This window comes from Guillardia theta, assembly GCF_000315625.1.
Source record: "Guillardia theta CCMP2712 unplaced genomic scaffold GUITHscaffold_7, whole genome shotgun sequence".
NCBI lineage: Eukaryota > Cryptophyceae > Pyrenomonadales > Geminigeraceae > Guillardia > Guillardia theta.
In genome coordinates, this window is record NW_005434667.1 from 65,377 (window position 1) to 92,579 (window position 27,203).

At 51.9% G+C, this 27,203-nt stretch overlaps 7 protein-coding genes across 7 annotated transcripts in view; 3 read left to right on the forward strand and 4 right to left on the reverse strand.

Moving 5' to 3' along the window:
- Nucleotides 1–2,383: 2,383 nt before the first annotated feature.
- Nucleotides 2,384–4,679, forward strand: GUITHDRAFT_101238 (hypothetical protein; the record flags this gene model as incomplete). The annotated part of the gene is made up of 10 exons (XM_005839712.1): nt 2,384–2,386; nt 2,662–3,516; nt 3,750–3,806; nt 3,853–3,939; nt 3,994–4,056; nt 4,099–4,185; nt 4,230–4,321; nt 4,369–4,414; nt 4,454–4,547; nt 4,591–4,679. 10 exons carry the CDS (start codon nt 2,384–2,386, stop codon nt 4,677–4,679), a joined length of 1,473 nt encoding a protein of 490 aa, XP_005839769.1.
- A 183-nt stretch (nt 4,680–4,862) lies between these two features.
- On the reverse strand, nt 4,863–6,308 carry GUITHDRAFT_64866 (hypothetical protein; the record flags this gene model as incomplete). The annotated part of the gene is made up of 1 exon (XM_005839713.1): nt 4,863–6,308. One exon carries the CDS (start codon nt 6,306–6,308, stop codon nt 4,863–4,865), a length of 1,446 nt encoding a protein of 481 aa, XP_005839770.1.
- A 2,317-nt stretch (nt 6,309–8,625) lies between these two features.
- Nucleotides 8,626–9,859, forward strand: GUITHDRAFT_150438 (hypothetical protein). Its single transcript, XM_005839714.1, has 2 exons — nt 8,626–8,648; nt 8,997–9,859. The coding sequence occupies exon 2, from the start codon at nt 9,031–9,033 to the stop codon at nt 9,838–9,840; it is 810 nt and encodes a 269-aa protein (XP_005839771.1). The 5' UTR covers nt 8,626–8,648; nt 8,997–9,030; the 3' UTR covers nt 9,841–9,859.
- A 181-nt stretch (nt 9,860–10,040) lies between these two features.
- GUITHDRAFT_133227 (hypothetical protein) lies at nt 10,041–19,613 on the reverse strand (the record flags this gene model as incomplete). The annotated part of the gene is made up of 33 exons (XM_005839715.1): nt 10,041–10,394; nt 10,495–10,599; nt 10,776–10,883; nt 10,933–11,004; nt 11,192–11,255; nt 11,598–11,649; nt 11,898–11,949; nt 12,317–12,376; nt 12,428–12,485; nt 12,546–12,608; nt 12,681–12,707; nt 12,855–12,934; nt 13,123–13,176; nt 13,441–13,503; nt 13,721–13,837; nt 13,997–14,041; nt 14,251–14,320; nt 14,405–14,451; nt 14,868–14,903; nt 15,407–15,488; nt 15,735–15,781; nt 15,890–15,949; nt 16,147–16,191; nt 16,472–16,508; nt 17,268–17,308; nt 17,364–17,422; nt 17,460–17,536; nt 17,669–17,751; nt 17,798–17,857; nt 17,909–18,016; nt 18,152–18,202; nt 18,267–18,285; nt 18,334–19,613. The coding sequence occupies 33 exons, from the start codon at nt 19,611–19,613 to the stop codon at nt 10,041–10,043; spliced, it is 3,576 nt and encodes a 1,191-aa protein (XP_005839772.1).
- Nucleotides 19,614–20,489: 876 nt separating this feature from the next.
- GUITHDRAFT_101244 (hypothetical protein) lies at nt 20,490–23,432 on the reverse strand (the record flags this gene model as incomplete). The annotated part of the gene is made up of 1 exon (XM_005839716.1): nt 20,490–23,432. One exon carries the CDS (start codon nt 23,430–23,432, stop codon nt 20,490–20,492), a length of 2,943 nt encoding a protein of 980 aa, XP_005839773.1.
- Nucleotides 23,433–24,938: 1,506 nt separating this feature from the next.
- On the reverse strand, nt 24,939–25,782 carry GUITHDRAFT_150439 (hypothetical protein; the record flags this gene model as incomplete). The annotated part of the gene is made up of 3 exons (XM_005839717.1): nt 25,233–25,782; nt 25,084–25,189; nt 24,939–25,036 (listed from the first exon to the last, which is right to left on the reverse strand). Coding segments are annotated over exons 1-3 (704 nt in total), but the record flags the coding sequence as incomplete, so codon positions are not given.
- Nucleotides 25,783–26,323: 541 nt separating this feature from the next.
- GUITHDRAFT_157030 (hypothetical protein) overlaps nt 26,324–27,203 on the forward strand; it is a gene marked incomplete at both ends in the record, with an annotated part of 3,567 nt that continues 2,687 nt past the window's right edge. Inside the window, 4 exons of the mRNA XM_005839718.1 lie at nt 26,324–26,333; nt 26,377–26,670; nt 26,747–26,952; nt 27,002–27,081. Of these exons, the coding sequence (XP_005839775.1) occupies nt 26,324–26,333; nt 26,377–26,670; nt 26,747–26,952; nt 27,002–27,081 (590 nt within the window). The remainder of the gene's footprint in view (nt 26,334–26,376; nt 26,671–26,746; nt 26,953–27,001; nt 27,082–27,203) is intronic.

A 27,203-nucleotide genomic window follows, 5' to 3' on the forward strand; every position in this document is an offset into this window, starting at 1 on the left:
CATGAAAGAGCGACATGTTATGTTGTTTGCTCTCCGCTCTTCTCATGGTTCTGATTGCAGGCTCAAGTTTTCAGCTGCTCGATGCTTGCCGAGTGCGAGGCACAAGTGCGGCAGGAGAAAAGGCGACAACAGAAGGTGAAGAAACTGGCAGCTCTTCCTCGACCTCCCGAGCTCTGTCAAGACTTTCTGAGCACAGAACCATGCTTCGTTTCTCCTTCGGATGTAAAATGTCTGTGCAGGCTACACCAGGACGACGCTGTTTCCAATGTAATCCCGGCAAACATTAGGCTGGATCGAAGCCCCTTTGTGATAGGACGAGACTCCACCAGCAATGTCGACGCTTGTCTCTTGCATCCCTTTGAAGAAAAAATGATTTCTCGCTTCCATGCCATCTTTCGTCTCCGAAAGCATCAAGACGCCAAGGAGAGCTGCTGGGAGGTTTTTGATCTCCAGAGCTTGAATGGATTGTTTGTTAATGGGAAGAAGATTTCACATACTATTCTTCGAGATGGAGATGTTGTCATATTTGGATGCACTTCACGTACAGGGACAAACAAACATGCTCAGATTCCATCCATGATGAGCTTCAGATTCTGCTCAGATCAGTCTAACGATGCCACAAATGTCAGGCAGAAACGTTCACTACAGAGAGGTGAAGGGGAGAGTCTGCAAATGCAGAAGCGCGTATGCCCGTCGGACAACTTGAGTCATCGCGAGGGCAACGTCAAGTCTCGCATCCCTCTTTCTCCCCTCGTCAACAGGCAGGCCACAAGCCCTCGCGGGTCAAAAACTCCCAACATGTATCTCGATGCTCAATGCGTCGGTGGAGATCTAGTCTGTCCGATCTGTCAGGACTACATGGTGGCCTGTACCTCCTTGCAATGCTCACACTTGTGATGATTGTTGACTCTTGTTATCTTTCCTTGCTGATTGTGATCAGGTTCTGCAACGCATGTATTCACACGTGGTTGAGGTGATGTCTAGGGGGGTCTTGTGGCGTTAGAATGATTCTGTTCCAGCAAGCATAAATGCTGTCCAGTCTGCAGGAAAGAGATTGAAACGTTGGAAGAACCCATACGGATGAGAGTTGTTGACTCGGTTCGTCGTTGCTGTCTTTTTCGTACTTCCACTCGCTTCCTTTCCTGCTATCCCCTGCCTTCCTCACCCCCTTTCCTGTCTTCCCTTCCCTTAACCTGTCCTCTCCTCCCCTTGTCTTGGGTTGCTGAAATCTCCTCTGCTACTTGGTAGATGATAGAGAAACTTGCCCCGCACCTTCCGAAAGAGGATCAGGAATCGCTGCGAGCGAGGAAGGGAACCTACGACAACGAGGACGCGACGGCAAGCGCATGAAGAGAAGAGGCTGATGCTGATCGAGCGGCAGAACAAGCGCAGGGCGCAGGAGCTTGAGATCAACATCCGAGACACCGGAAAGGCAAACTTGCTTCATGTAGGAATGGGCCGCTGGTCGGAGGAGCAGTCAAGGAACTTCATTGGAGGAACCGAATATTACAAAGTGAGAAGGGAGACGTGAAAGCACTGCTGACGTGCGGGCAGGGCCGAGCAAGACAAGTGTACTGCAGCAGTGCGGGGTTTGACCGACGTTTCATCGAGGGAGCGAGCAGGGAAGAGCTGGAGAGAGCGACAGACAACTTGAAGCTCCAGGGAAACCACGGTAACCCCTCATCCCTACTGTCATCATCCGCCTCTCCCCTCCTTCCGTGTCTTCCTCCTCCGCTTCTTGCTCCGTCTTTGACAAGCTCTTGAGCAGGTGCGGCAACAGAGGTCAGTAGCAGAAGCTCTGCGTCTAGTCTCATATTGCCGCAGACTCGCACAACACAGAGCATGCGGCAGACGTTGTGGTTGTTCCTCGCCTGGGGCTTCCGACATGGAAGATGAGGAAGAAGAATTATAATGATGTAAAGAATCGAATGTGACAGGTCAAACGTACAAAGGAAGTTGAAGATAAGTAGCTCGAACATGCGAGAACAATGGCACATCCAATCCCCACTCCTTTGCTCGGTCATATCCCTCCCCCTCCCCCTCCCCCTCCCCTGATCCTTCCCTTCTCCTCTCCCTCCCTCTCCCTTCCCTTCTCCTCTCCTCTCCCTCCCTCCAGCGTTGTCCCCTTCCATTTGCACCCCTTCCCTCATATTTCCGTCCCCCGACTGCTGAGGTTTTTTATCCCCGAACAATCCGCTCGCCCCGCCCTGCTCACGCACCTTGTCGCTCCGCCTTCCCAGGGAGCAGAGGTAGACTGCGAAGGAGGCGGAGGCGGAGGCGGAGGTGACCGGGTCAGGGGCATGGAGGGGACATGGAGTTGGAATGGAGAGAAAGATGGAGAGGAAGGGAAGGGAGCTGGTGATAGTCGTGACTGGCATAGACAATGGTGAGGGTGTGAGACGAGTGAAGGCAGAGCATGAGCATGAGGAAAGTTATCGTTCTTGCCCTCATACTTCAGGTGCTACTGCTCCCTCTCCCCTCCCCTCCACTCCACTCCACTCCACTCCACTCCACTCCACTCCACTCCCCTCCCCCCTCCCCTCCCCCCTAACCTCCCCTGCTCTCCCCTCCCCTCGCTTCCCCTCGCGTCCCCTCCCCATCCCTCCCGTCCTCTTCCCCCCCCCCTCTCATCTTGATACCACATGTAAGCAGTCGCATCAGGTCTCGCTCGCAGCCTCTTCTCCTCCTCCAGTTTCCTGTGATGATCTGGATCGCTCCCGCAACTTTGCCTTGGGCGGCGAGGTGGACAGCCCCGATCAGCTCGAGCAAGACTGGTGCGTTGACGCCAGAGCAGGATGCGTCGACCAGTGGGCGGCGGATGGCAACGAGAGCACATACTGGGACGAAGAGGATAATCAAAGTCAGTATCACCTGAGGATCCGGAGAAAGAAGGAGGAGGAGGAGGTCAACATCAGCGGGGTGAGCATATCAGGATACGAGCAGCACAAGTTCGCTCCTCGGTCCTTCCAGCTCGTCTGTGATGAAGCCCTGGTAGCTGATGTAGCTGATGCCCGCTACCGCAACAACGTCTTCGAGACCTGCTTCCCTCCTGTTCCTTGCCGCGTCCTCGACCTTATCATCTTCCAGTCTTACGGAAGCTCCCCGGCTGTCCGGGAGATCAAACTGCTGGCGAAGTCGCAATCGTCGGCCAGGTCAACGCATGGCAAGCTGCTCCTGCCTGCGTCAGCCCAGAGCTCCACATGTGCACATTTAGCAGGGCAACTCCTCCTGTGCTTGGGGAAGGGGAACCAGGAGGTTTGTCAAGGCGATAGGATCGCGCACTGGAACTGCATCAAGGGGGAGGCGGACGCAAGCAAGCAGGGGCTGAACGGACATCGGAGCTTGAATCGCCTCAAGGAATACAGGTGGAGCAGCGGTGAAGAGAAGCGACGCACTGACAAGAGCGTCAGATACGGTTACCTCCTCTACAACCCCTTCGACATTTACTTCGCTGTCGCCATCGAGCTCTACGGAGAATGGAGTGAGAAGGAGGTGGAGGTGAGGCATGGGCGTGCGGTTGTCAACGTCTCTTGACCACCAGCTGATCCGCAGCTGATGCGTCGGTACATCACGACAGGCGACTATGTGGTGGAGGCAGGAGTTCACATCGGCTCTCTCACCGTCCCCCTAGCACAACTGGTCGACAACACTCGAGGAGGAGGAGGAGGAGGAGGAGGAGGAGGAGGAGGAGGAGGAGGAGGAGGAGGAGGAGGAGGAGGAGGAGGAGGAGGAGAGTAACGGGCTCGTAGGTAGGGCCCACAGGTCGCGTGATCGGCTTCGAACCGCAACGGGTTGTCTACCAGATGGTGAGGAGCATCTAAGTCGGTTCTGGACCTCAAGCTTGTCGTGCAGGCATCCGCCAATGTCGCTCTGAATGGATTGTGGAATGTCGTTCTCTACAACGCTGGGGCAGGGAACTCAAGCGACGCCATGCCAGTAGTGCGAGTTGCCTGCTGCTTCACTCTGAAGTGCTTTTGCCCCTCGTCTCTTCAGATGCCAATCGCATCCTACCACCCCAACGCCCTCAGAAACTTCGGCAGCGTACGCGTGGGAATGGTGCTGAACAAGCATCCTTGCGTTCCTGATGGGCTAGACCAGGTGCCGGATGAGGAGGAGACAAGTATAGAGCATGTTCGTATCATGAGTATCGATGAGCTACAGCTTCCAGCCTGCGACTTCATCAAGGTTCGGGCCTATCCTCCTCCTCTTTCACTTACAGTCGCACGCAGATCGACGCAGAAGGTTTCGAGACGCAAGTGATCCAAGGAGGATGGACGACAATCAGCGCGTTTCTCCCCACCATCTACTTCGAGGACAACGAGTGAGCACAGGTTCAGCTGGGGTTGAGCTAACCGAGCATACCTACAGACTTAACGGGAGGATCGGATGCTCAGCTACCACACAGCGACTGAAGGTGACGCGGACTTGCTCGAGCTCTTCTCACTCGCAGCAGACCGAGCTCGGCTACGACTGCTACCACCATGCAGCACCATACTTCAACAGCGACAACTGGCACAAGGAGCGCATCGACTACTTCTTCGTAGGAGGTGAGGGGACGGCAAGGGGTGAGTTGAACTGAAGTGAAAGCAGGGGAGCCAACACTGTCCTACATGATCCTGTGTGTTCATGCGTCGAGAATCCTTGCACCGCCTCAGCTAGTGCAATTACCTTGCACTTGACAAACATTTTAGTAATTTTTTTTGTTCATTTTCGACGAAATAATTCTAACGAGGCTTTAAGAAACACTACAACCCATCTTGTTATCCCGAAAGCTCAGAAAAACGGTGAACGGAACACAGATTCCATGTGACCTGGTCAATTCAGATGCGGTCGTACATAAAATAAACAGTAGGCGGCTAAGTTTAGTTGCTGGCTGCTGCCAACTCTGCCGCTTTCTGTTGAACCTCCTGAATGTTTCCGACCATGTAGAACGCAGCCTCAGGAAGGTCATCGTACTGACCAGACACCAGACCCTTGAACGCAGCAATGTTGTCCTCCAATGAAACGAACTTTCCTGGAGTTCCCGTGAACACCTCAGCAACGTGGAAGGGCTGAGACATGAATTTCTGAATCTTGCGAGCGCGGGCTACTGTCAATTTGTCATCCTCACTAAGCTCGTCCATTCCCAAAATAGCAATGATATCCTGCAAGTTCTTGTAATCCTGGAGGGTCTTCTGAACCTGGCGTGCAATGGTGTAATGATCTTCTCCGATGATACGCGGGTCAAGCATACGAGAAGTGGAATCGAGAGGATCCACAGCGGGATAAATTCCCAACTCAGCAATGGAACGGGAAAGCACAGTGGTGGCGTCCAAGTGAGCGAAGGTGGTAGCAGGGGCAGGATCGGTCAAATCGTCAGCAGGAACGTAGATAGCCTGAACGGAGGTGATGGAACCCTTGCGGTTGGTGGTGATACGCTCCTGCAATCCACCCAAATCCGTAGCAAGAGTGGGCTGGTAACCAACAGCAGATGGAATACGTCCAAGCAAGGCAGAAACCTCGGAGTTGGCCTGAGTGAAACGGAAGATGTTGTCAATGAAAAGAAGCACGTCCTGTCCCTCCTCATCACGGAAGTACTCCGCAACAGCGAGACCGGTAAGAGCAACACGGGCTCTGGCACCTGGCGGCTCATTCATCTGTCCGTAAACGAGAGCGGCCTTGGATCCGGGGCCATCGAGCTTGATCACACCAGACTCAATCATCTCGTGGTACAAATCGTTGCCTTCACGGGTGCGTTCTCCAACACCGGCGAACACGGAGTAACCACCGTGAGCCTTAGCGACGTTGTTGATGAGCTCCATGATAAGCACAGTCTTGCCGACACCAGCTCCTCCGAACAGGCCAATCTTTCCTCCCTTGGCATATGGGGCAAGAAGGTCGACGACCTTGATGCCGGTAACAAGAATCTCAGCCTCAGTCGACTGCTCCGCAAAGGTAGGGGCGTCTGCGTGGATAGACTTAGCGGTCTTGGCAACGATAGGACCACGCTCATCAACAGGCTCTCCGATCACATTGATGATACGGCCGAGAAGCTCGGGGCCAGCAGGAACCATAATAGGGTTTCCAGTGTCAACGACAGGCTGACCACGGACGAGACCTTCGGTGGCGTCCATAGCAATCGTACGCACGGTGTTCTCACCAAGATGCTGGGCGACCTCAAGAACGAGGCGAATGTCGTGATCCTGAACCTCCAAGGCATTGAGGATAGCTGGGAGCTCCTTGGTGTTGGCAAACTGAACGTCAACGACGGCACCGATAACCTGCCTGATCTTGCCTACACCGAGCTTGGCGGCGGCCTCCTCCGACATGGATCGGATACCAGCAGCCTTGCTCCATGAGAGAGCGTTGGCTCTTGCGCCCATAGTGCGGCTCGCAAAAGTGGAAAAGTTTCTCGTTGCATTGCCCCTCCTTGCAAGGGAGACTGCCGTGCGGCGAATGTGTCTGCAACTAAAGTTCAGGAAAGTTGCCTCGCAAGAGATGGATTCGTGATTGTTCGATGGATTGAAAGGGGACTTCTTACATGTGAGGACAAATTTTCCACCATTTAAATAATTGAAGAATTGACAACAAATAATCCCAGGAACTCTCAATGAATGAACCAACACAAAAAACACGTGCAATCATCCTCTTAAAACCTCTTAGGCATGAAGGCAAATGAAATGCACATCAGGAGTCGAATTTGTGTGCATGGTTGGAATTCAAATAATTTTTGATGTTGTGTCTTGATTTTTTTTGAACCATTGCAACAGAGACATCTCAAAGCGAGGAGTAGAGATGAGGATAATACACAACACCGTTGGGAATCGCTTATTACACATTGTTTCAACCAAACAGTGAAAACATAGTAGAAAACCACACAAATCGAGCATCAAAGTCTTATCAAATCGAAGGTTCTTCTTTGCAATGACTTTCTGGCCGCGAATTTCATGAAAAACATGGCTCATGTCCTCAGAGATGGGATGATCCACAACGAACAAGAATCGCGAGCATGAAGGGAGGAAGTGGGGGGCGATGGACAAAGTGAAGACAACGCATGGGTGAAAGAAGGAAAAATCATCTTGGAGAGCGAGGAGGAAGGGAGGAAGGGACATGCTGTGCGAACATGAGCCGAAACGTTCGTTACCTGGACAGCATGGCCGAGGAAGACAGCCGCGCGCCGCACTCCTTTTTTTTCAATTTCAGAAACCCTCGAAGTTTTTCGGGCTGTCTTCAAATTCTTCAACAGCCCCTTGCAGTTTCGGGATGACCATCAACATGTTTTCAAACCCTAGCTTGAATTCACTATGAAAATTCATTGAAAATCAGAGACCTTGAGGAGGCATCCCAACACATCAAACAGTGCATTCAACAATTTTGAATTTGAAATATCTATTCCAAACAACGAAATGCCCACCCCCGTGCTATTTCCACTACCCCACCGTCGCAATCGGATAATTTGTCATTTCCACCCGTCCATTATAGGAAAATTTGATATATCCTTCACGTTGAATTAAGGGGTAGTGTATACCCCCACCCCATGGTGTGAACTTGGGGTATAGATCCGCTTAATAGCTACCCTACCCTCCCAGATCCCACGGATCCTCTTAGAAAGTACCCCATACTTTCCCACCCGAACACTCATTGCAGAGGTCAAGGGTGGCGCTTGTCCCCAATGTCTAGTCACACCCACTACCCCAACATAATCTCTGTACCACCCTTCCTATCTAAAGGCATGGTACCCCCTACCCCCTAGTTCTCAATAGAATACCTGGTGTTTGCTATCAAAAGGAGGCCAACAGCTGCATAGGACCCCTCCTTTCTACACAACACCCCAACATGCAGCAGCATGATACAGAATCCAGATTTCCTTGGAATCACCCTACCCTGTGACCTTTCGTACCCTACCCTCTATCACGATTAAGTAAACCAGTACCCCATGCTTGACCACCCCTATGGATGATCCACCCCCACGGCGCCTCGAAACTCCATAGCATGTTCCTTGCTTCTAACACCGTATGGAGCTGACTACCCCTTGTCTGACGACTACCCTACACCCACCACTGCCACTTGAACCCACGTACCGCAACCGAACACCATGTTAGACTACCCGTACTTCTAAGCTTCCAAGTACCGGTGCATAACAATCTTTTTTGTTTGAAGTGCCGACCGTTGATGCCATTCATCATCTGTTGGATTTCCGTTATGTCTCCGTTAACCGTGACAGATGCTCCGGGCCCGGTCCGGCCCGGGCCCGGCGCCGGGCCGCCACTCAGTGACCGATCGGACTGGGCCGGACCGTCTGACGAAGCACAGTTTTTGCTCACTGACCGAGTTTCAACAATACCCGCCACACGAAAACCAGGCCTTCGGAATCCGATCATTGTGGGGAGCACATGACGGTCGATGATCGCGGCCCGGCCGGGCTGAGAGATAGACTGTATGCTTAGTAGGATGTGAACTCGGAAACCCGAGCATCCAGAGCACGGGGGCCGGGACTGGGAGTTGACTTTTGCCAAATCGGAGTTCCGATGGAGGCTCTCAGGCACTCCGAGCGGCTGAGCCATCGGAGCGGCAGCGAGCGGCCCGGCCCAAGTTCCTCGCCGGCCCCGGGGTTCCTGATATCTGTAACGACTTCTTGTAACCGGTAGGGTTACCGAAGGGCCATGCAGGTGACGCTGAGAAGAGAAAGGACAGAGCGGGAAGAAGGAGAGCCAAGGAGAGCCAAGGGGAAGCGAGCAAACCCGCGAGCAAGTGATCGATGAAGGCAGGGGGGAGGGAGGGATGGGGGAAACAAGTTGGGGGGGGGGAGGGGGGAGCGTGGAGAGAATGATCAAGGGAGGATGCAACTGATGTGTGGATGGAGGCATGAGGGATGAATAGGACTGAGCCTGGAAAGGTGAGTAGAATTGGTCACAGATGAGGGAAGAAATTGGTGACTAGAAATAATGATAGTTATGTCGAGAATGTCATGCAGAGTTTAGTTTTGACGAAGATTCAAGGGCTGACAGGTTTAACAGGAAATTCTTGCCTTGAAGTGAGCTCAACATCAGCATGTACGGTACTGTGAGAACGAAGCTGCCGGTGTCAGAGGTGGAGGATGGTGTTGCGGTCAGAGTGCGAGTCTTAGTGGGGACGGCATTGCTTGTCGCCATGGCTGGAGTTTGTCTACTTGTACTTGTGGTGACCCAAGTCCCTCCAGCGCTGCTCCATCACTCCATGGTTAGCGTCGGGATGATTGACAAGTTTTTGAAGGCCCAGCAGCAGCTGGACGCAGCTCCTTCCATGTCCGAGCGCCTCAAGGAATTGATTGCAAGCAACAAGGCGGCAGGAGACAGGCTGGCTGCTGCAATGGAAGCGCGAGGAGGAGCAGGAGAAGCGGGAGCCGGTGGGCTGGCCCTTAACGCAGACGTGGCGAATGCCATGAAGGCTGCAGATGCTGCGATCAGGGAGGCAGGACTTCCATCGCGGAAGAGGCTTCTTGGTCGGACGAGGAGCAAGCAGCTCGAGTCTATCATGTCCGAGGGTGAGTTGCCGTCTTCGAGCAACGTCATCTCCTTGCGCAGGAGCGTCAGAAGCTCCGAGCGAGAGCTCGCGGATGTCTTGGCGGGGCAAGTGGGTGGAAGGCAAAGCCGCACAAACATGGGGCTGGACAAACTCGCGCTGGACAGCGTGAGCGAGGGCATGGCGCTGGGACTGTCTGCTCAAGCTCGCAACCCCGTGACAGGAGAGGACACTGGGTCCCTCCTTCTGCCTCCCTCGCGCGATGCGGATCAGCTGGCTGCGAGGGAGCTCAGGAAGGTTGCAGACGGAAAGATGCGGGGGGGAGGGAGCGTGTTGTCCCTGGTTGATGCTGATCACTAGGAATAAAAGCTGTAATTTTTTTCAGGCGTCCTCTCAGCAAAGTTCCGTCCTCCCGCTATTGGCTATCTTGTGCCTTGTCACTTGCTCTTGCTCCCGTCGCTTCTCTTCCCTTTCCTCTCTATCGCATCCCCTCGACCTCTACACCATCGTTTCATGCTACCGGCCACTGTTCGTTGGGTTTAGACTTTTACTGGCTTGAATCACTCTAATTGTTCTATTCCCTGCTGACTGTCTCCTTCCTCTTTCATACTCTCGTCCTCATTCTCTTGTGTCTCCTCCTGCCCCTCCCGCTCGTCCTGCTCCTCCTCGCCCTGCCCTTCCCGCTCGTCCTGCTCCTCCTCGCCCTGCCCCTCCCGCTCGTCCTGCTCCTCCTCGCCCTGCCCCTCCCGCTCGTCCTGCTCCTCCTCGCCCTGCCCTTCCCGCTCGTCCTGCTCCAGTTCAACCTCCATGTCATCCTCTTGACTCTGGTTTTCGTCCGCGAGTGCATCTGTTTCGATTTTCTCTTCTCTTCTACTCTCGTCTCCTCCCTCGGCGACTTCACTCGCGCTTGTACCCTGCTCATCAGGATCAGCAAAGAAAACCCCAGGAAACGCAGAACAAGATGGCACAGGATCACAGGCGGATAACAAGGAGGGCACAAGAAGCTGACTCGACCTTCTTCGTGCCTCGTTTTTGTCGGGAGGAGCCGATGGTGAGAGCATGCGTCTCCTCCTTCTTGTCTCTACGTGCGAGGAGCCTCGCGCCTCGCGTGGTCCCAGCCTGAGAGGAGAGTCAAGGAAAGAAGAGGAGAGAGGGAGGAGGAGACGAGAGGAAAGAAGAGGAGAGAGGAAGGAGGAGAGGACATGAGAGAAGAGAAGAGAAGAGAAGAGAAGAGAAGAGAAGAGAAGAGAAGAGAAGAGAAGGAAGAGAAAGGGAAGGCTGTAAAGAGGACAGACCAGCAGCCCAGGAGCAACAGGGTCAGAGGAGGCGGCGACGTCCATCGCAAGGTACTTGGCAAGTCGCTGAAAACGTTTCGTGTGAAGTCCTCTGGCCTCCTGCATTGCCTGATGGAGCCGTCAAGAGTCCAGCTCACTCCCAGCTCGACGGACTCACATGCACGAAAGTTCTTCGGAGGGTCTCAGTGAAGTCGGCGAGACGACCAGTGATCGAGTAATACTTGAGCACCTGAGCAGGATGAGGACACGGGAACGGGATGGGGAGGAGCGAAGAGGAAGAGGAGAAGGGCGATAGCGGTGGAAGAGGAGGAGGAAGATAAGAAAAGTGACGGTGGATGTAAAGGAGGAGGAAGAGGAGGAGGTAGGTGGTGGTAGACGGGGAGTGAGAAACTTCATTTGATGGATGTAACGGTCACCTCCTCGATGGAGTGCAAGAAGAGACCGTCAGGCGTGCAGAGCGTAACGATACATTCATCAAGCCTGAAACGAAAGAGACGTGAGGGGAATGAAGCGTTAGTTCTCGTAGAGGAGGTGGTGCTGGTACAGGAGGAGGTGCTGGTACAGGAGGAGGTGCTGGTACAGGAGGAGGTGCTGGTACAGGAGGTGGTCCTGGTACAGGAGATGGTGCTGGTGGAGGAGGTAGTGCCGGTAGAGGAGGAGGTAGTGCTGGAGGAGGGGGGGTAGTGCTGGTGGTGGAGGAGGTAGTGCTGGTACAGGAGGTAGTGCCGGTAGAGGAGGAGGTAGTGCTGGAGTAGGGGGGGGTAGTGCTGGTGGTGTAGGAGGTAGTGCTGGTAGAGGAGGAGGGTGGTGGTCGTGGATAACCTCCACACTGATGCCGTATGCACTGTGACCCTCCATCCCTCTGGTAAGCTCTCTGAGGCAACAATCACAAACGAGGAGGTAAGAACAGGAGCAGGAGCAGGAGAAGAAAGAGGAGGAGCAGGAGGAGCAGGAGGAGCAGGAGCAGGAGAAGCAGGAGCAGGAGCAGGAGGAGCAGCAGCAACAGCAGGAGGAGCAGGAGGAGCAGGAGCAGGAGCAGGAGCAGGAGCAGGAGCAGGAGATGGAGATGGAGATGGAGATGGATAGGAAGCAAGGAGGGAGTGAAGGGGCAAGGCAACGTACGTTGAGCCGTGACTCCATAAGGATAAGGAAGAATCGCATCTTTCAACTCGCGCTGATAAAGTCAGAAGATGAAGAAGAACCGAGAGCAAGAGCAGCAGCAGCAGCAGCAGCAGCAGCAGCAGCAGCAGCAGCAGCAGCAGCAGCAGCAGCAGCAGCAGCAGCAGCAGCAGCAGCAGCAGCAGCAGCAGCAGCAGCAGCAGCAGCAGCAGCAGCAGCAGCAGCAGCAGCAGCAGCAGCAGCAGCAGCAGCAGCAGCAGCAGCAGCAGCAGCAGCAGCAGCAGCAGCAGCAGCAGCAGCAGCAGCAGCAGCAGCAGCAGCAGCAGCAGCAGCAGCAGCAGCAGCAGCAGCAGCAGCAGCAGCAGCAGCAGCAGCAGCAGCAGCAGCAGCAGCAGCAGCAGCAGCAGCAGCAGCAGGCTGACCTTTTTCTTGTACGAGGCCTTCCTATTCTCCTGACCTTTCCCTTCCTTCCCTTCCGACCCCTGCGACTCCATCAGCTCATACTTTCTGCACAAAGAAGCAGCCATGCCAACCTGTCTGCTCTTCTCTTGTATGCTCTTCTCCATCGACATCCTGCCTTCCACCGCCCTCCTGCATCGCATCAACTGCTTGTTAGCTCTCCTCCTCCTCCTCCTCCTCCTCCTCCTCTACCAGTTGATGCCGTCGTCCTCAAACTCCAGGAGAAGAAGGTTTAGCTCCTTCCAGTTCTCGCATCTGCTCGCGCTCAGTCCACTAGAATGCCCCTGCCCCTGCCCCTGCCCCTGCCCCTGTTCATCCTCGTTTTACCTCTCGCAGCGAACTTCCCAGTCCTCTCTGAAGAAACGATCAGACGGAGAGAATCGCACGACACGATTGAACAAGAAGAGGAGGGAGGGAGGTGACGAACGAGATCTGAAGAAGAGAGAAGAGATGAAACATGGGAGAGATGAAACATGCATGAGATGTAGCATCAAGTTACACCTCGAGTTTTGAAGCCATTGCGAATCTAACACTTTAGTAATGAGCTGTTCCGCTATCCATTTCAATGAGTTTGCAAGTGGCTGACAACAAGTCAGTAGATGTTGGTTTTTTCCTCCCCCTCGTCCACGTCAACGTTTCTGACCTCTTCCATCCCTATCTCACCTCCTCCCTCCCCTATAGGACCTCCCCCCACCCAGCTATCGTCTCTTCTCTTTTTCTTCTCCCCTCTCCTCGCCTTCTCCTCTACCTCCCTCCCTTCTCGCATCACCTTCGGGTCCTGAGCCTTGCCGACTTTCTCAAAGAATTCCTTCCAAACCTCCTCCTGCCCACGCACTCACTAAAACGAGTTTGAGGTAAAAGGGCACAGGGCATGATAGGAAAAGATACAGGCCAAGCCGAAGCAACAAATCAGAAAGGAGGAGGAAAGGAGGAGGAAAAAGATAAAGGAGCAGGCGGAAAGGAGATGGGGAAGGGTTGCGGGAATAGTAGTAGCAGTCGTAGTAGCAGGAAAAGGAAGAGGAGGAGGGAGGAGGGAAGAGCAGCAGCAGCAGCAGCAGCAGCAGCAGCAGCAGCAACAGGAGGAGACCTTTTTGTTCTTCACGGCTGCAAATGGTACGCGCTCAAGAATCTGATGTATCCTGTGTGCGGCCTGCCGGCGTTGTTACTAGAAAGCGGGAGGAGGGAGGAAGACGTAACGACAGTGAGAGAAGAGGGAGGGAGGGATGAAGGGGAGGAAGAGAAAGAGAAGGAGCAGAGAGAAGGAGGAGAGAGAAGGAGGAGAGAGAAGGAGGAGAGAGAAGGAGGAAACAAATGGGAGAAGGAGGGAGGCAGAAAGCAGGATAAGAAAGTGAGGAAGAGGGAGATACCTCTCCATGTTTGGTCGAAGCGTCAAGAGTGAAATCAGCGAGGAGCGCAATGGCACCAGAGCTTGCAAGCTGAGGCTTGTCAATGTGACCATTTTGAACAAGCCAGTCATGCAAAGTCTGTGGGAAAGATCAGAAAAAGGGAGCGACTCGAGAAATTGTTTTCCTGCGCAGTCTCGTCGATGAAAATCTTCTTTAGAGGTTGACTGTAGCATTGTGAGAACAATCGAGACATCAGAGAAATTCCAATACACAACAAGTGGACATCACTGCCATTACCATCACCTCCACCTCATCCTCCACAAAAACAATCATCATCCTCATCTTCATCAGAAGAATAACAACAACATTTTCTGCGATGACTTCATGTTTATCTTCATCTTCACCTGATTTTGGTATTGAGACATGTTTGCACAAAGGATGTTGCTTTGAGATGTTCTCCTCCAGTGAGTTTGAAAATTGAATTCTTCCCTTTTGATGCCTTCTGCTCGTAAAAAGGATGCAAATGTCAACATAAATGAAACCAAAATCACCACGTACAAACACAAGACAGAATCACTATAGAATGGTGCGGAGCAAGATACAAATTGACATGTCAACAATCTGACATTCCAGTCAACAAGTACACCATCACTGAGGTGGAATCTTCATTTTGACATTGCTCGTCTTCATTTCCACATGCACAACCTCAACTTCGACGAGCCATATCGGAGATCCATCTTTTGGATGCCTTCCTGTTTCATCAGAAGACAAGTCAGTGACGCACTGAGTGAAAAAGTGAAGGCAAGTGACCGATGTAGAGTTTGCCGTGCTGTTTCTCTCCGCTCAACTGCTCTTGTCCGTCATCACTCCTCTGCTTTTAACTTCCGTTCACCTCGCAGTAGATCCTCATCCCACATTCCGAGGAGCTCAACGTTTCCACCAACGCCTGAATCATCGTCATCGTCTTCATCGCCTCGATTACTACCATCGAGGTTTCATCATCATGGTCATCACAACCACCACCATCACCATCATCACCATCATCACCATTATCTACTTATCACAATATCAAACGCAGCAGCAGAACTTAAATCAACAACATGTTTCCACAGTTCATCAATTTCATCAACTTTTTCTGCTAATCACTTTTTCCTTCATCACATCTTACCGCTGGAGCACCGTTCCCCGAGTCCTCCTCTTGCTCCTGCCCGCACATTGTCATCTATCCTCCTCCTCCTCCTCCTCGTCCTCCTTGTCCTCCTCCTCCTCGTCCTCCTCCTCCTCGTCCTCGTCCTCCTTGTCCTCCTCCTCCTCGTCCTCGTCCTCCTCCTCCTCCTCCTCCTCCTCCTTGTCCTCCTCCTCCTCGTCCTCCTCCTCCTCCTGATCCTCCTCCTCCTCCTCCTCGTCCTCCTCCTGCCTCATCAATATCCCAATGTCGGTTGACGGATTCCCAATCGATTCCCTATACGAAGGGATCGAGTAAGAGAGCAGGAGAGTAGAAGAGAGGAGGAGGAGGACAAGGGAGATGATAGAGTGGGAAATCAAGGAAAATGAGGAGGGAAAAATGGAGAAGCAACGAGAGCAAAACGAGGCCGAGGACCAGAAGAGAAGGACAGCAGAAGAAGAGGGCGAGCAAGAGAAGGGGTAGAGGAAGAGGAAGAGGAAGAGGAAGAGGAAGAGGAAGAGGAAGAAGAAGAGGAAAACAACCTGAAGGAAAAGATCTCGGAGGCACTCATTAAAAGCCGTTGCATCCTTCACTTCCTTACACTTGCTCACCCACTCAGTTAACCTGCTCAGACATCAGCAGCAAAAACTACTGATCTCTCCTCCTATCTCTCCTCCTATCTTTCCTCTCTCCTCTCTCCTCTCTCCTCTCTCCTCTCTCCTCCCCATCCCCTCGTCAACGCAAAATTCTCCTTCCTCTCATTGTGTCGCATGACCATTCACCCCTCGACTCGCTTACGGTCAACCACCCCCTGATTTCTAACCTCCTCCTCCTCCTCCTCCTCCTCCTCCTCCTCCTCCTCCTCCTCACTTGTTTTCTAGCCAGAAGAGGTTGAACGCTGGAGACAGGAGCTGACTCTGCATGAACAAAAGTTTCGATACGAGCTGCGACTGTCGTCAGGGGGGCTGAGGAGGAGAGATAGGAAAGAGAAGGGTTCATGGAGGAGGAGAGACAGGCGACGTCACCGTTTCGAAGGATGCAGCAACCAATGTCTCTTCTCTGTACGAGTCCCACATGGCCACGTCCTGAAAGCAGTGAAGTGAGAATTGAAGGAGAAAGGAGATGAAGGAGAGGAAGGGAGGAGAGGAAGGAGAGGAAGAGGAGGAAGGGGAGGAAGGAGGAGAGAAACCAGAGGAACGGGAGTAAAGGGGAGAAGGCAACAAACGAGGCTGAAGGAGAACCAAGGGAAGAGCAGAAGAGAGCAGAGGGAGTGGGTCAGAACCGTATCCTTGACGATGTTGAAGGGAATCCGATCCGTGAGGGACACCTGCTTGCGTCTCAGAACAGAAGAAGCATTGTGGAGGAGAGGAGAGGAGAGGGGGAGAGGGGAGGGGGGGAGGAGGAAAGGAGGAGAGGAGAAGAGGAGGACAAGAGGAGGAGAGGAGAAGAGGGCGCCAACAAATCGACAGTCAGGGGAGAAGCAGATCAACTGAGAGCGAGGGAAGCGCGGGGAAAGAGAAAGGAGAGAATCAAAGACAGGGCAGGAGGAGGAATGAAGAGAATCAGGATAAGAGCTAAAGCTGGAGGCAGACAATCAATCGGTTCACCTGTCGCTGCCCACATTGCTCGGGCGTATCGTTGGCACTACAAAAAATCAAAAGAAGCAAGAGGACGAGAGTGCAACGAAGCACAAGGAGGACGAAAATCAGGAAGGAGGAGGGGCAGAGAAGGAGAAGAACGAGGAGGAGGAGGAGGAGGAGAACAAGGAGAATGAGCAGGAGGTGGGGACAGGGGGAACAGGGGGAACAGAGGAGGGGGAAATTTACCTCCAGCGGGACAGAATCACTTCAGGTGCTTCTTCCTCCTCCTACAATCCCAATGAAATGATGAGCATGATGATGGTGATGATGATGATGGTGATGGTGATGATGACGATGATGACCAGGATCAGGATCAGGATCAGGATCAGGATCAGGACCATCATAATGATCATGACCATGACGATGATGATGACGATAGTAGTGGTGGTGATGATGATGATAAACACAAGGTAGGTTTCTACCTCTGCAACATCAGGAGTCTTGTTGCTCTTGTGCTTTGATTTGTCGCTGTCTGACTTGGACTTCTTGATCGCTTTCTTGCTCTCGCTCGCGTCAGGTGTGATCGTTTTGACCTCCCCTGCAACGTCTGTCACTTAAGATTGAATGTTCCAACATAAACTCTTTCCGCATGATTATCATCATCGTCGTCATTATCCTCCATACTCATCACCACCATCACAATCATCATTACCAGGTAAAGGTAGTTGCAACATAGTCCCTTCCTTCAATCTGACGGTCTTGTTCAAAGCTCTTTGACGTTCCAGTCACTGTCAACAAAACATTTCAAAGTTCTTTAACTCACTTGTAAGTCTTCTTGTTCTTCTCAACGAGCAAGTCGAGGTCCTTTCCAACACAATATATCATGTTATTGTCTATCACTTTTGCATCTTTGCATTACCACTCCGTACAACTTCGCAATGTCGCAACATTTCTCGTCTTCTTTGCAGATATGTACACCTGAAAACATGATTGTCAAACATCTGTGATACCTCACATTCCAGGATCATACCATCTTCAGGCCAGTTGGAGCTGAGAATGACTTGTTTCTTTCTACAACATTTGCAGATGCAGCTGAAAGAGAAAATTACAACAAAATGAAACACAAGCTCTCATTACCTTCTGTTTGTTCTGTTTCAGATGAAACTATCTTGCTGAAAATACAAGAATTGAGATCAAATCGATTTGAAAGACAGAACAATTGACCCAGGTTCTGCAGATTGCGTTTCTTCCTTCTTGTCCACCACCTTTGTTTGAACGGCATACTGCTTCTCGAAGTCCGCAACAGACTGTTGCAACTCATTTGCCAGACAAACCAAAAACTAGACAGAATACCTGTTTCGTTGCACAGATGAAGATAACACTCTTGGGACGAGTGCATGTGTTGTTTGCCAACTGATCAAACGTTTTGATCTCAATGAATCGCACAAGTCTGTCAGAACTGACCTTCATAAAGCGCATCAAACCCACTTTCTCAAGCACTTGATTTTCGTTCTCACACAAGATGTAACAGTTGCAACCATTGCCCTTGTATGAGAGCTTGCCATACATAACCTGCAACTTGCAATCACAACGAGGAAACTTGAGACGACTCTGAACGGACTTTATCTCCTTCTCTGATCTGACTTCCCCTCTTCGCATCGCCCTTCATAAACGGTCACATTCGCATCATTACAAGAACAGATCGACTTCGAGCGAATAGACTGGAATTCCATTCCCTGCAATCTTCTCCATTGCTGCCTGCACACACCACAAAGGTCGATGGCAATACAAACAACAATTTCACAGGTTACAAAGAACAAACCTGAGCTTCCTCCGGCAAACTGTGAGAAGAGTCAGTCAACATCGGAGAGACAAGAAGAGGCTATCACTTCATCGCGATCACTCTGTTGATTTGTTCGGGGGGAGGCTGCACCAGCACTGACACATTCTTCGAAGGGTCTTGCCCTTTCATCTTTTGCATGCTACTCATCATACCAGCATTCATCGCCCCTGCCAGTCCCAACGAGCTGACGTACGCGTCTGCAAACGCTCCTACTCCTCCCATTCCTCCTTGTCCTCCCGGCAGCCCTGCTTGTGCTCCTCCTCCCATTCCTCCTTGTCCAGGGCTCATGCTTTGAGGCTGCATGCTTCCTGGAGTAGTGTATGGAGGCTTCTTGTAAATTCCTTTCTGCTGTAGAGCCGCTTGCAGCTTGACCGGAGGTACATATCCTCTCCCCAGCATCCCAGCCCCCGCAATCCCTGCTCCTGCTCCTACTGCTCCAGGTCCTGCTCCTACACCAGGTCCTGCTCCAGCTCCAGCTCCAGCTCCAGCTCCAGCTCCAGCTCCAGCTCCAGCTCCAGCTCCAGCTCCAGCTCCAGCTCCAGCTCCAGCTCCAGCTCCAGCTCCAGCTCCTACAGCTGCTCCGGCTCCAGCTCCGGCTCTTACCGCCCCTGCTCCTGCTCCTACCACTCCTGCCCCTGCCCCTGCCCCTGCTCCTGCTCCTGCTCCTCCAGCTCCTGCTGGGCCTACACCAGGAGGAACGTATCCCTTGCCCTGTACGGCGGGTGACCCTGTAGAAGGAGGCGCATACCCCTTCCCTTTCACAGAGCCACCAGCTCCAACCCCAGCTCCAGCTCCAGCAGGAATAGAGTCTATCGCCTTCTGTGCAGCTGGAGGGAGTCTTGCGAGCGAGGGGTCGAGGAGGGGGGTGTAAGACATGTGGGAAGGGGGGTAAAGGACGTGCTGGGGTCTACCAGGAAGCATCACGATCCCATGAGACCCGTATTGAACCTGTTGAGGATGATGAGTGACCTTCTTCGGGGGCACGTGCTGCTGCTTCATGCTGCCTGCCGTGTAGAGCGAGTGCATGGAAGGCGGCGCCTTCCCCATCAAGCTCTGCTGTGCAAACAGCTGCTGCTGAAGGGCAGTGTTGGGAGTGACTTTCACAGCTGGACTCTTGCTCGCGGAGACTTCGACCTGCTGCTGTGCTGGATGTGGGCTCTGCGTTGCTTTCTTCTCCGGCTCCTGTGCTGCTGCTACGGTCGTGCTGCCCTTGACCTCCCCAGCCGTGACCTTGGAGGCGTCAGCTTGTGCTGCCTCTGACTTGCTCGGCTGCTCGACGACTTTGGCTGGTGCGGGTGGCGGCTGACTGATGCTCGTCGCCTGCATCGCTTGCTGCTGACTCTTGTCGCCGCTGCTGGCACCTGTTGGCTCATTCTGTCAAAGCTTACTTCATCGGCCTAAGATAATCACCACTTGCGGGCTGAGAAGACATGCTGTGCAAATGCTCCTCCTATGCTCCTCCTATCCCCACACCTGCAACAACAACAACTTTAGCTCCCTCGCATGCACCCTCCACGCCCCTCGTCCAATGCCCGACTGAAAGCTCTGCTCCTCTATCCCAATCTCACAGCTTGCACGCTTGCGTGTGTCGATGAAGTACAGCTATCCTTGCATTTCTCCCTCTCGAATCTCAAACTAAGACTCGGTCCTTGAACGCTTTCATCGCACAGATCCCGTCTTCGTGCATCGCGCTCCCCCCCAACCAAGCTCAGTCCTCTCCTCATCCCCGTCCTCGCAGCAATGGAAACCTGAATTGTCTGGTCTCGACTCTCCTGATTGTCCTCGTACTGATTTTTAACTTAACTTTGAGTAAAGAAAATGTCTGCCGCGTGACCGAATGCCCGCCGGGTAGAGTCGGCGACTCCCGGCTGATGATGGCGCCGGTCGGCCCGGTAGAGTCGGCGATCGTCCGCTGAGTCATATCAGAGTCGGGGGGCCCGCCGACCCGGGCCCGCCAGCGGTGCGGTCGGACCGTCGTACCGCCCCGCCGCCGGTGACCGGAACTCGTGATGAGCTCTCAGAGTCTGATCGGAGCTCATCACGAGTTGATCAACACGGTTAGGTTGTTATTTATTAATCCTTTAATCACTTAAAAGGCTCAGGAACTTTCTTGTCGATAGAGCTGGAAGCCGCTGAAGTGCGCAAAGCTGCGTTGACGGTCAGCAGGAAGCATAAACGAAGAGCAAGTAAGGTTGCCTGTCTCTAAGCGGCCTTGCGTTGACGGTTGCTCCTGTGAGTCCTTGTCCCAGCGTCGGAGTCCTGTCGCCGCCGCCGCATGTTCTGTTGCAGCGACTCATCCCTGACGAGGTTGCCACGTTTTCGACTGATGTCCGCGAGCTCGTGGACCTCATCGCTAGTGAGATAACCGTTCTTCTGACCAAGGTCCAGCATCTTTGTCTTGTTCTTGCGTACTGCCAGCTCCACATCTGCACCGTTCTTGACTAACAGTCGAGCGATATTCTTTGCGCGTTGTATTTCGATGCTGTCAGGTCGTGTTTTCTTGAAGGTGTAGTACAGAGGGGTGTTGGATCTTTCATTGCCCTCTCGTGTATCATGATTCACGATGTCGCGAATCCGATCGGAGGCTTGCGATTGTTTGAGGTATTCGATCAAAAGCTCGACAAATTGATCGCTGATTCTTTCGCATGCATAGCAGAGCACTGTCTTCGATGTCGCCTCATCTCCTGGGTCTGCCAGTAACGATTTTATGCTTCCATGATCAAGTAACATCTTCATGCACTTGCGTACACGCTCTTTCTCTTCATCAGTGATGCAATCTCTTTCACACAACTTGTGTAGCGGATAGTACTTGGGCCTTGATGAGCCTGTTCTTAGACAAAGTTCTTTACGTTTCTCAGCCCACCTCTTGCCTAGCTCGCCAGGCAGATCGCTAGGGGTCAGGAACTTGAAAATTAGCTGGATGATCTCGACCTGACGCCCTTGAGCTGCAAGATGAAGCACACTGTTTCTAGTGCGATCTATGCGCTCGATCATCGACACAAACCGTTTCAAGAAGTCTTCTCTGTCATTGGAAGCTTCCCAAAGCACTTCCACGTACTGCTCGAAGACGACAGACGAACCGTAGAGAGCTGCGACGTGAAATGGGTTGTGTTTGTCGGCAGTCTCACAGTCTTGTAGCATTTGTGCCATTGTAGCCGCTCCCGATTTAATTTTGACATCGATCGCTTTGTTCAACAAGTTGTATTGAGCTATGACATGCAGAAGTTTGTAATTCTTGTGATACTTCTGAACACCTGAGGGATTGGACATCGCTTTCTTGATCCATGCCTCCGCTGAGCTCTTTCCCTTGTTTATCATGTGATTGCTTGCGATTTCTGCTTCCAATATCTTGATGTTACTTTTGGTACTGAAGATTGGTCTCAAGCTCATGCTTTTTAGAGGCTCGCTGATCGTTGGTTCCATGTTGTTTGATCTCCTTTCCAACCGATTCTTCTGTTTCGTGTTTTCATCAAGTGCTTTCTTGAGTGCTTCCAACCTCTCTGTCTTCTTTTCTACTGTATCGCGGGAGTCAAAGACCTCTTTGACATTCTCAATCTGAAACAGGGACTCTCGTAATCCATCATTCTTTTCGATCATTGCAACAACAATTCCAACAAATTTCTTTGCAAATTCATCCAAGCCTTCAAAGATGGTGTAGCGGTACAGGTCTTTGATTGTTTTATGCCATTGAATGATTGTATCAGGTGCCTCGTCCAACATGCTCTCGAGCACGTACTGCCTGTATTCAGGCATGATGCTTTTGAATTCTTCCAGCACAACAACTTGAAACTGAGCTTCATGCTTTTGGCAAGCCTGCTCATCCTCATCCATCATGTCAGTGCTCTCAGTCTCCTTGATGATTCGTTTAAGAGCACGTCTTTCTTCTTTGATCGTATCGCTATTTTCATCTGTCGATTTGCTGATTGCAATCATCTTGTCCTCATCGATCCCGAATTTTTGATGTAATCTGCTCCGAAGTTCATCCAACTTTTCACGATTGCCATCGTATCGATTAATCACCACAACGATAGACTTCTTGATCTTCTCTGGTATTTCAAGACAGGAAATCTCATCAGAAATGTCATCGAGCTCATCATCATCATTTCCAACGTTGGCTTCCTTGCACACGAAGAACGTCTTGAGGAAATCGTAAACATGTCTGATTTCGCTGCCTCGTCCGCTTGTCTGGAAAGCGTTGAAGTCAAATGTCAGCACAGTGACTGACTTGGGGAAGGAGCGATACAATGAAGATAACATGATAGAGTTCAACAGAGCAATCTCACGATCACGAGTGTCTTTGATCCCGGGCAGGTCAACATATATGAAATCCCTCTTTGAGAACGCCTGGGGCAAGAAAGTCTTCGAGCTCATATCATCATTGCTAACAGTAAAGCACGGAGTCTTGTTCATCAGGTTGAGAATGTGACTCTTGCCAACTCCAGTGATGCCTAGTACAAAGATTGCTGTAGGTGTATCGGAAAGACGTTCGGAAAGACTTTGAGCTTGGCAGTCAATTTCTCTTAGTCGTCCGAACACGAATTGAAACAGCTCGAGATAAAGTCTCTTCAAATGTGACTTCTCATCCTTATTCTTTGCCGCCTTAACTTGTCGAAACAGAAATTCCACGTAGAAGTCAAGCCGGAGGAAGGAATATAGCAGAACATAATCTGACTTTCCATCTGCAAACTGTTTGGTTAATACCAATGTACGGTTGTTGTAAAGGTCATTCAAGGAATCTAACTTGTCCTCTACAATTGTTTTGCGTCCGTCCTTCCAAAACTCAAAGAAATGACAACAGTTGTTGTCTTCATCCTGTTTGTCCACACTTACTAAGATGTTACACTGGCGAGAGAAAAAAGTCAGCGCAGCTTGCAGAGCAGCTTCATCTCGTTCCCAGTCGACAAGATCGAGGACTTTGACACTATCTGACCTCCTTTGGTTGAAGAACGGAGCGTTGATGAACCCCTGGGATCCTGTGAACTCCCTCAGCAAAGGCTTAGGGTCTCCCAAGTTCGCCATGGCAAAGAGGTTCCGAAGGCTCTGCAAGAAGACGGACTTGGATTGAAGGGAATGGCTGACCATGGGCACGTAGACATCTTCAAAGTGGTTGAGCAGATCGACGATGCGCTCCTCCTCGCTCACCATACCCGCAAGGGGCGATACAGCACCGTTTCAAACCCTTCAGGAGACATACTTGAAATCTAAGGTGAAAGATTCAAATTTATGTTAGAATAATGTGGAACATGGTACTGAATTTGAAGCTCGACTGCCAAATGTTTTCAAGGAGTCGCTTTCTAGCTAGGAAACATTCCCTATCACTGAGGCGGGCTCGGACCTTTCTATCTACAACCGTTGAACCGTTGAACGTGATCGGCGATTGTTGCAGCGTCTCTAATAAGTTGGCAAATCGATTTATTCATCAGTACTCGACTCACGCGAGTTAGTCCAGCAGCTCCACGCGGACGTTGTTGAAGGTCGGAGGCCCTTGCGAGTGAATGTTGGCAGCTGTCGTTTGGAAGAGCCACTGCAAGAGATCCCTGTTGCAAGTTGAGAACAAACATTCGGGTCCCACTGCAGACAAGCACCTGTAGAAGCCGAAGAGAGGCTTGGCGGTGGCAATGAGATCTCGGAGCTCCTCTCTCCTCGCCTTGAACTCGGAGTGAGACTCCTTGGTGATCCTCTCGCGCTCCCTGTGATAATTTCGAAGCACTTGGATCTGAATCTCAATGGTTGTGTCCCACCACATCACGACGGACTTGAGAGCTCGCCAGCCGCTGCAACATGCAAGAATGAGCGCATAGCATGAAGAAAATGAAGAGAGCAAGTGCAAGAAGGCATCGAGGATCTCAGACGAAAGGGAGAGGGAGGAGGAGGAGGAGGAGGAACCACCTCGTCTTTGATTCATCAGGCTTCTCTGTGAGATAATCCTTGACCTCAACAAACACGAGTTTCCTCGACGATTCAGAGATGGGAACACCTGCCATCGAAGACATCACTCACTCCGCGGCGATGCAGCAAGTGTGAACATAGAAGAGAGTGCAAGAGGATGTGCAAGGCACGAGGAAGCCAAGGGGTAATTCATGGTCACCATGGTTTCGAAGAGCCTCGTCGGAGAATCGGAGATTTTCAAGCTGCTTCTGACATCTTCTTGCCTTTTGCCATGTAAGGAAGAAACTGCACAACATTATTTCGCACCTGTTCCTCGTCTCCGACAACAATCTTGAGTCCAAACACGTCTTTCACGAATCTAAAAAGCGCTGGTTCGAGCTAGATTCGTCAAAGTCACAAGCACCTTGAGAGATGACGAAGTTGCTTTTCTCTCTTCACGATGTTGTCGATTTCGAAGATCTCATCAACAACCTTCGAACTCCATGTGAACTTCAATTCGACCAAAGCAGGTATTACCTTGTTCCATATCTCTTCTTCCGCTTTGATCCGTGAGATGCATTTGAAAACCCCCCACTCGTTCACCTTCACAACATCACACGTCGATTTCTTCATGATGGCATCTTAGGTATACTTGTAGTGCTTCGTACTCAACAAAATTGGCAACAAGTGAAGCTTTTGTCCACGAGTTGATCGAGTCTTGCCACATGAACCTCTCGAGCTGCACAGCGAGTGTGAGGACGAGGCACTGGAGATATTTCGCACCTGGCGCGACCCCAAATCAAGATCTGTCTGAGCATACAGCTCCTCAGCAGAGAGGGGCTGCACCAGCTGAAAACGCTGGCCCTGCCCCTTCGGCCCGACTGATCCTGAAGCGTCAACATGGAAGCGCGAGGACGTGAAGCTGTACCGTTGCGCTGGCCGACGACAACAACCTGCCGGGAGTAGCTGGTGCTGAAGATCTCGCTCCCGATCAACTCGCACAGCCTGTGCAGCCTCATCTCTCCGCTCCTCACCTGATGAGCGTGAGCGATACACGCGCACAGGAAAGATTCTCACCATCCTCGAGAACGCTTCCCTCGCTGCTTCAATTTGAGCCCTGGAGAACTGAATGACGTGGACCTGATCTGGAGCATCGTTGATCTTAAGCCGCATCTCTTGCAGATACTTCACGAGATTGTTGAGGTCTGGCTCTTGTGTGATCATCCATAACGGCGTCACCCACTCTCTCTCGTACAGTTCGTTGTCCACGAAAGTCTCCCTCTGCCTGTACCTCCACTTCTCTGCCGCCTTTTCAAGAGCCAGCTTCCAGTTCTCCATCATGATCCCAGAATCTTCTTGCATCAGTAGCGTGTTGGAGTGCAGAGACGCACCGCTGGCGCTCTTCACCCGACGAGTCCTCCATGCCACCTTGGGTGCAGTGAAGGAGGACCGGCCAAGAGGCGAGGCGAGGCATGGAGGTGCAGGGAAGTGGAAAGCGAGAGGAGAACAGGCTCGGTCTGAGGCTGCAAGAGGAGAGATGAGTGATGAGCCGGGGAAACCTGCCTGAGCAGGAGAAGCCAAGGGAACGATCGCTGCCGCCATGGCCAGCATGCGGCCCATCCCCGGCATGTTTTCCCCGCAACTATTAAAACCTTATTTCAAAATGTTTAGAGTTTCGCAGGAAAATGGCTAATAACGCCGGACTGATTTTTAGGCCTTATACGCAATTTTAAACGATGGCTTAAAACAGTTTTAGATGAGATCCGCTCAGATATAAAGGAGAGCCATGCGCGCTTTATGGGAGAGGGAGGGGGAGGCAGAGGAAGGGAAGCAAGCAGATGCAGGAGATGTGAGAGGTTGAAGCGATGATGAAGATCGATCTCACGTGAGGGATGTCAGTGAAGGTCAGGGACTCACAACTAGATCATTCGAGATACCAGCATCGCCGATGAAAGGATTCTCTTCGTCTTGTGCGCTTATCATGATGCCTTCAGATGTCTGGCCTGATCAACTCGATCGGGGTCTTCATCACCTATCGACTTCTCAAAGTTGGGTAAGGAAAAACTCATACGACCTTGCCTTGTTGCTCTTCCTCCTTCCATCTCTCCCATCTCATCTTTAGCTCGTCTCTCACTGAAGATCTTAGGATCTTCCTGTTTGAGAAGAACATGATGCCAGGTGATTGAAGGCATGCGAGCTCTCACAACCTTACCACTTGCAGACTTCCTTACAAGATGGGGAATGAGAAGGCTCCTCGAGACAAACCTGGTACACCGAATTCCTCCTCCTCTCTCTCTCCCTCCCTCCCTCCCTCCCTCCCCTCCCTTCCTCCCTCTGTGCGTTCTTGCGATCATCGTGGGAAGCAAAGCAGCTGTTGACTGTGACGTTTTCAAGGTGCCGAAGGACGTCGAAGTTCAGCGGTCAAGCTTCATGGAGTACGTGGAGAGCCTGAAGAAACTTCCAATCGCCATGAACACAGCCGATGCGAATGACCAGCACTACGAACTCCCTCCAGGCAAGGGGAGAGAGGAGGGAGGAGAGAGGAGAGAGCGATGAACGGGAAGAAAGATTCTTGACTGGGATGTTCTCAGAGTTCTTTTTCCCCATCATGGGAGATCGTCTCAAGTACAGCTGCTGCATCTTCAAGCCCAGCACGCACCTAGACGACATCAACACGGCTGAGGTGAGAACAGGCGTGTCCTCGTACCTGCTGACTAGCTGCTTGCAGATCGACTCCCTCCGACAGGTTGAGGAGAGGGCCGAGCTAGTGGACGGGCTTGACATCCTCGAGCTGGGGGTAACAGCATGGTTGACCTGCGGCGAGGATGAGCTGAAGTGTCTGGCAGTGTGGATGGGGATCACTGTCGCTGTACATGGCGGAGAGATTTCCAAAGTCGAGGATTACCTCGGTTTCAAACTCGAATGGGTGAGAAGAGAGATCTATATGTTGAGAAGAGAGATCTATATGTTGAGAAGAGAGATCTATATGTTGAGAAGAGAGATCTATATGTTGAGAAGAGAGATCTATATGTTGAGAAGAGAGATCTA

Coding starts and splice junctions, on each gene's coding strand:
- GUITHDRAFT_150438 (XM_005839714.1), top strand. CDS start 9,031: ATGTACGGTACTGTGAGAACGAAGCTGCCGGTGTCAGAGGTGGAGGAT.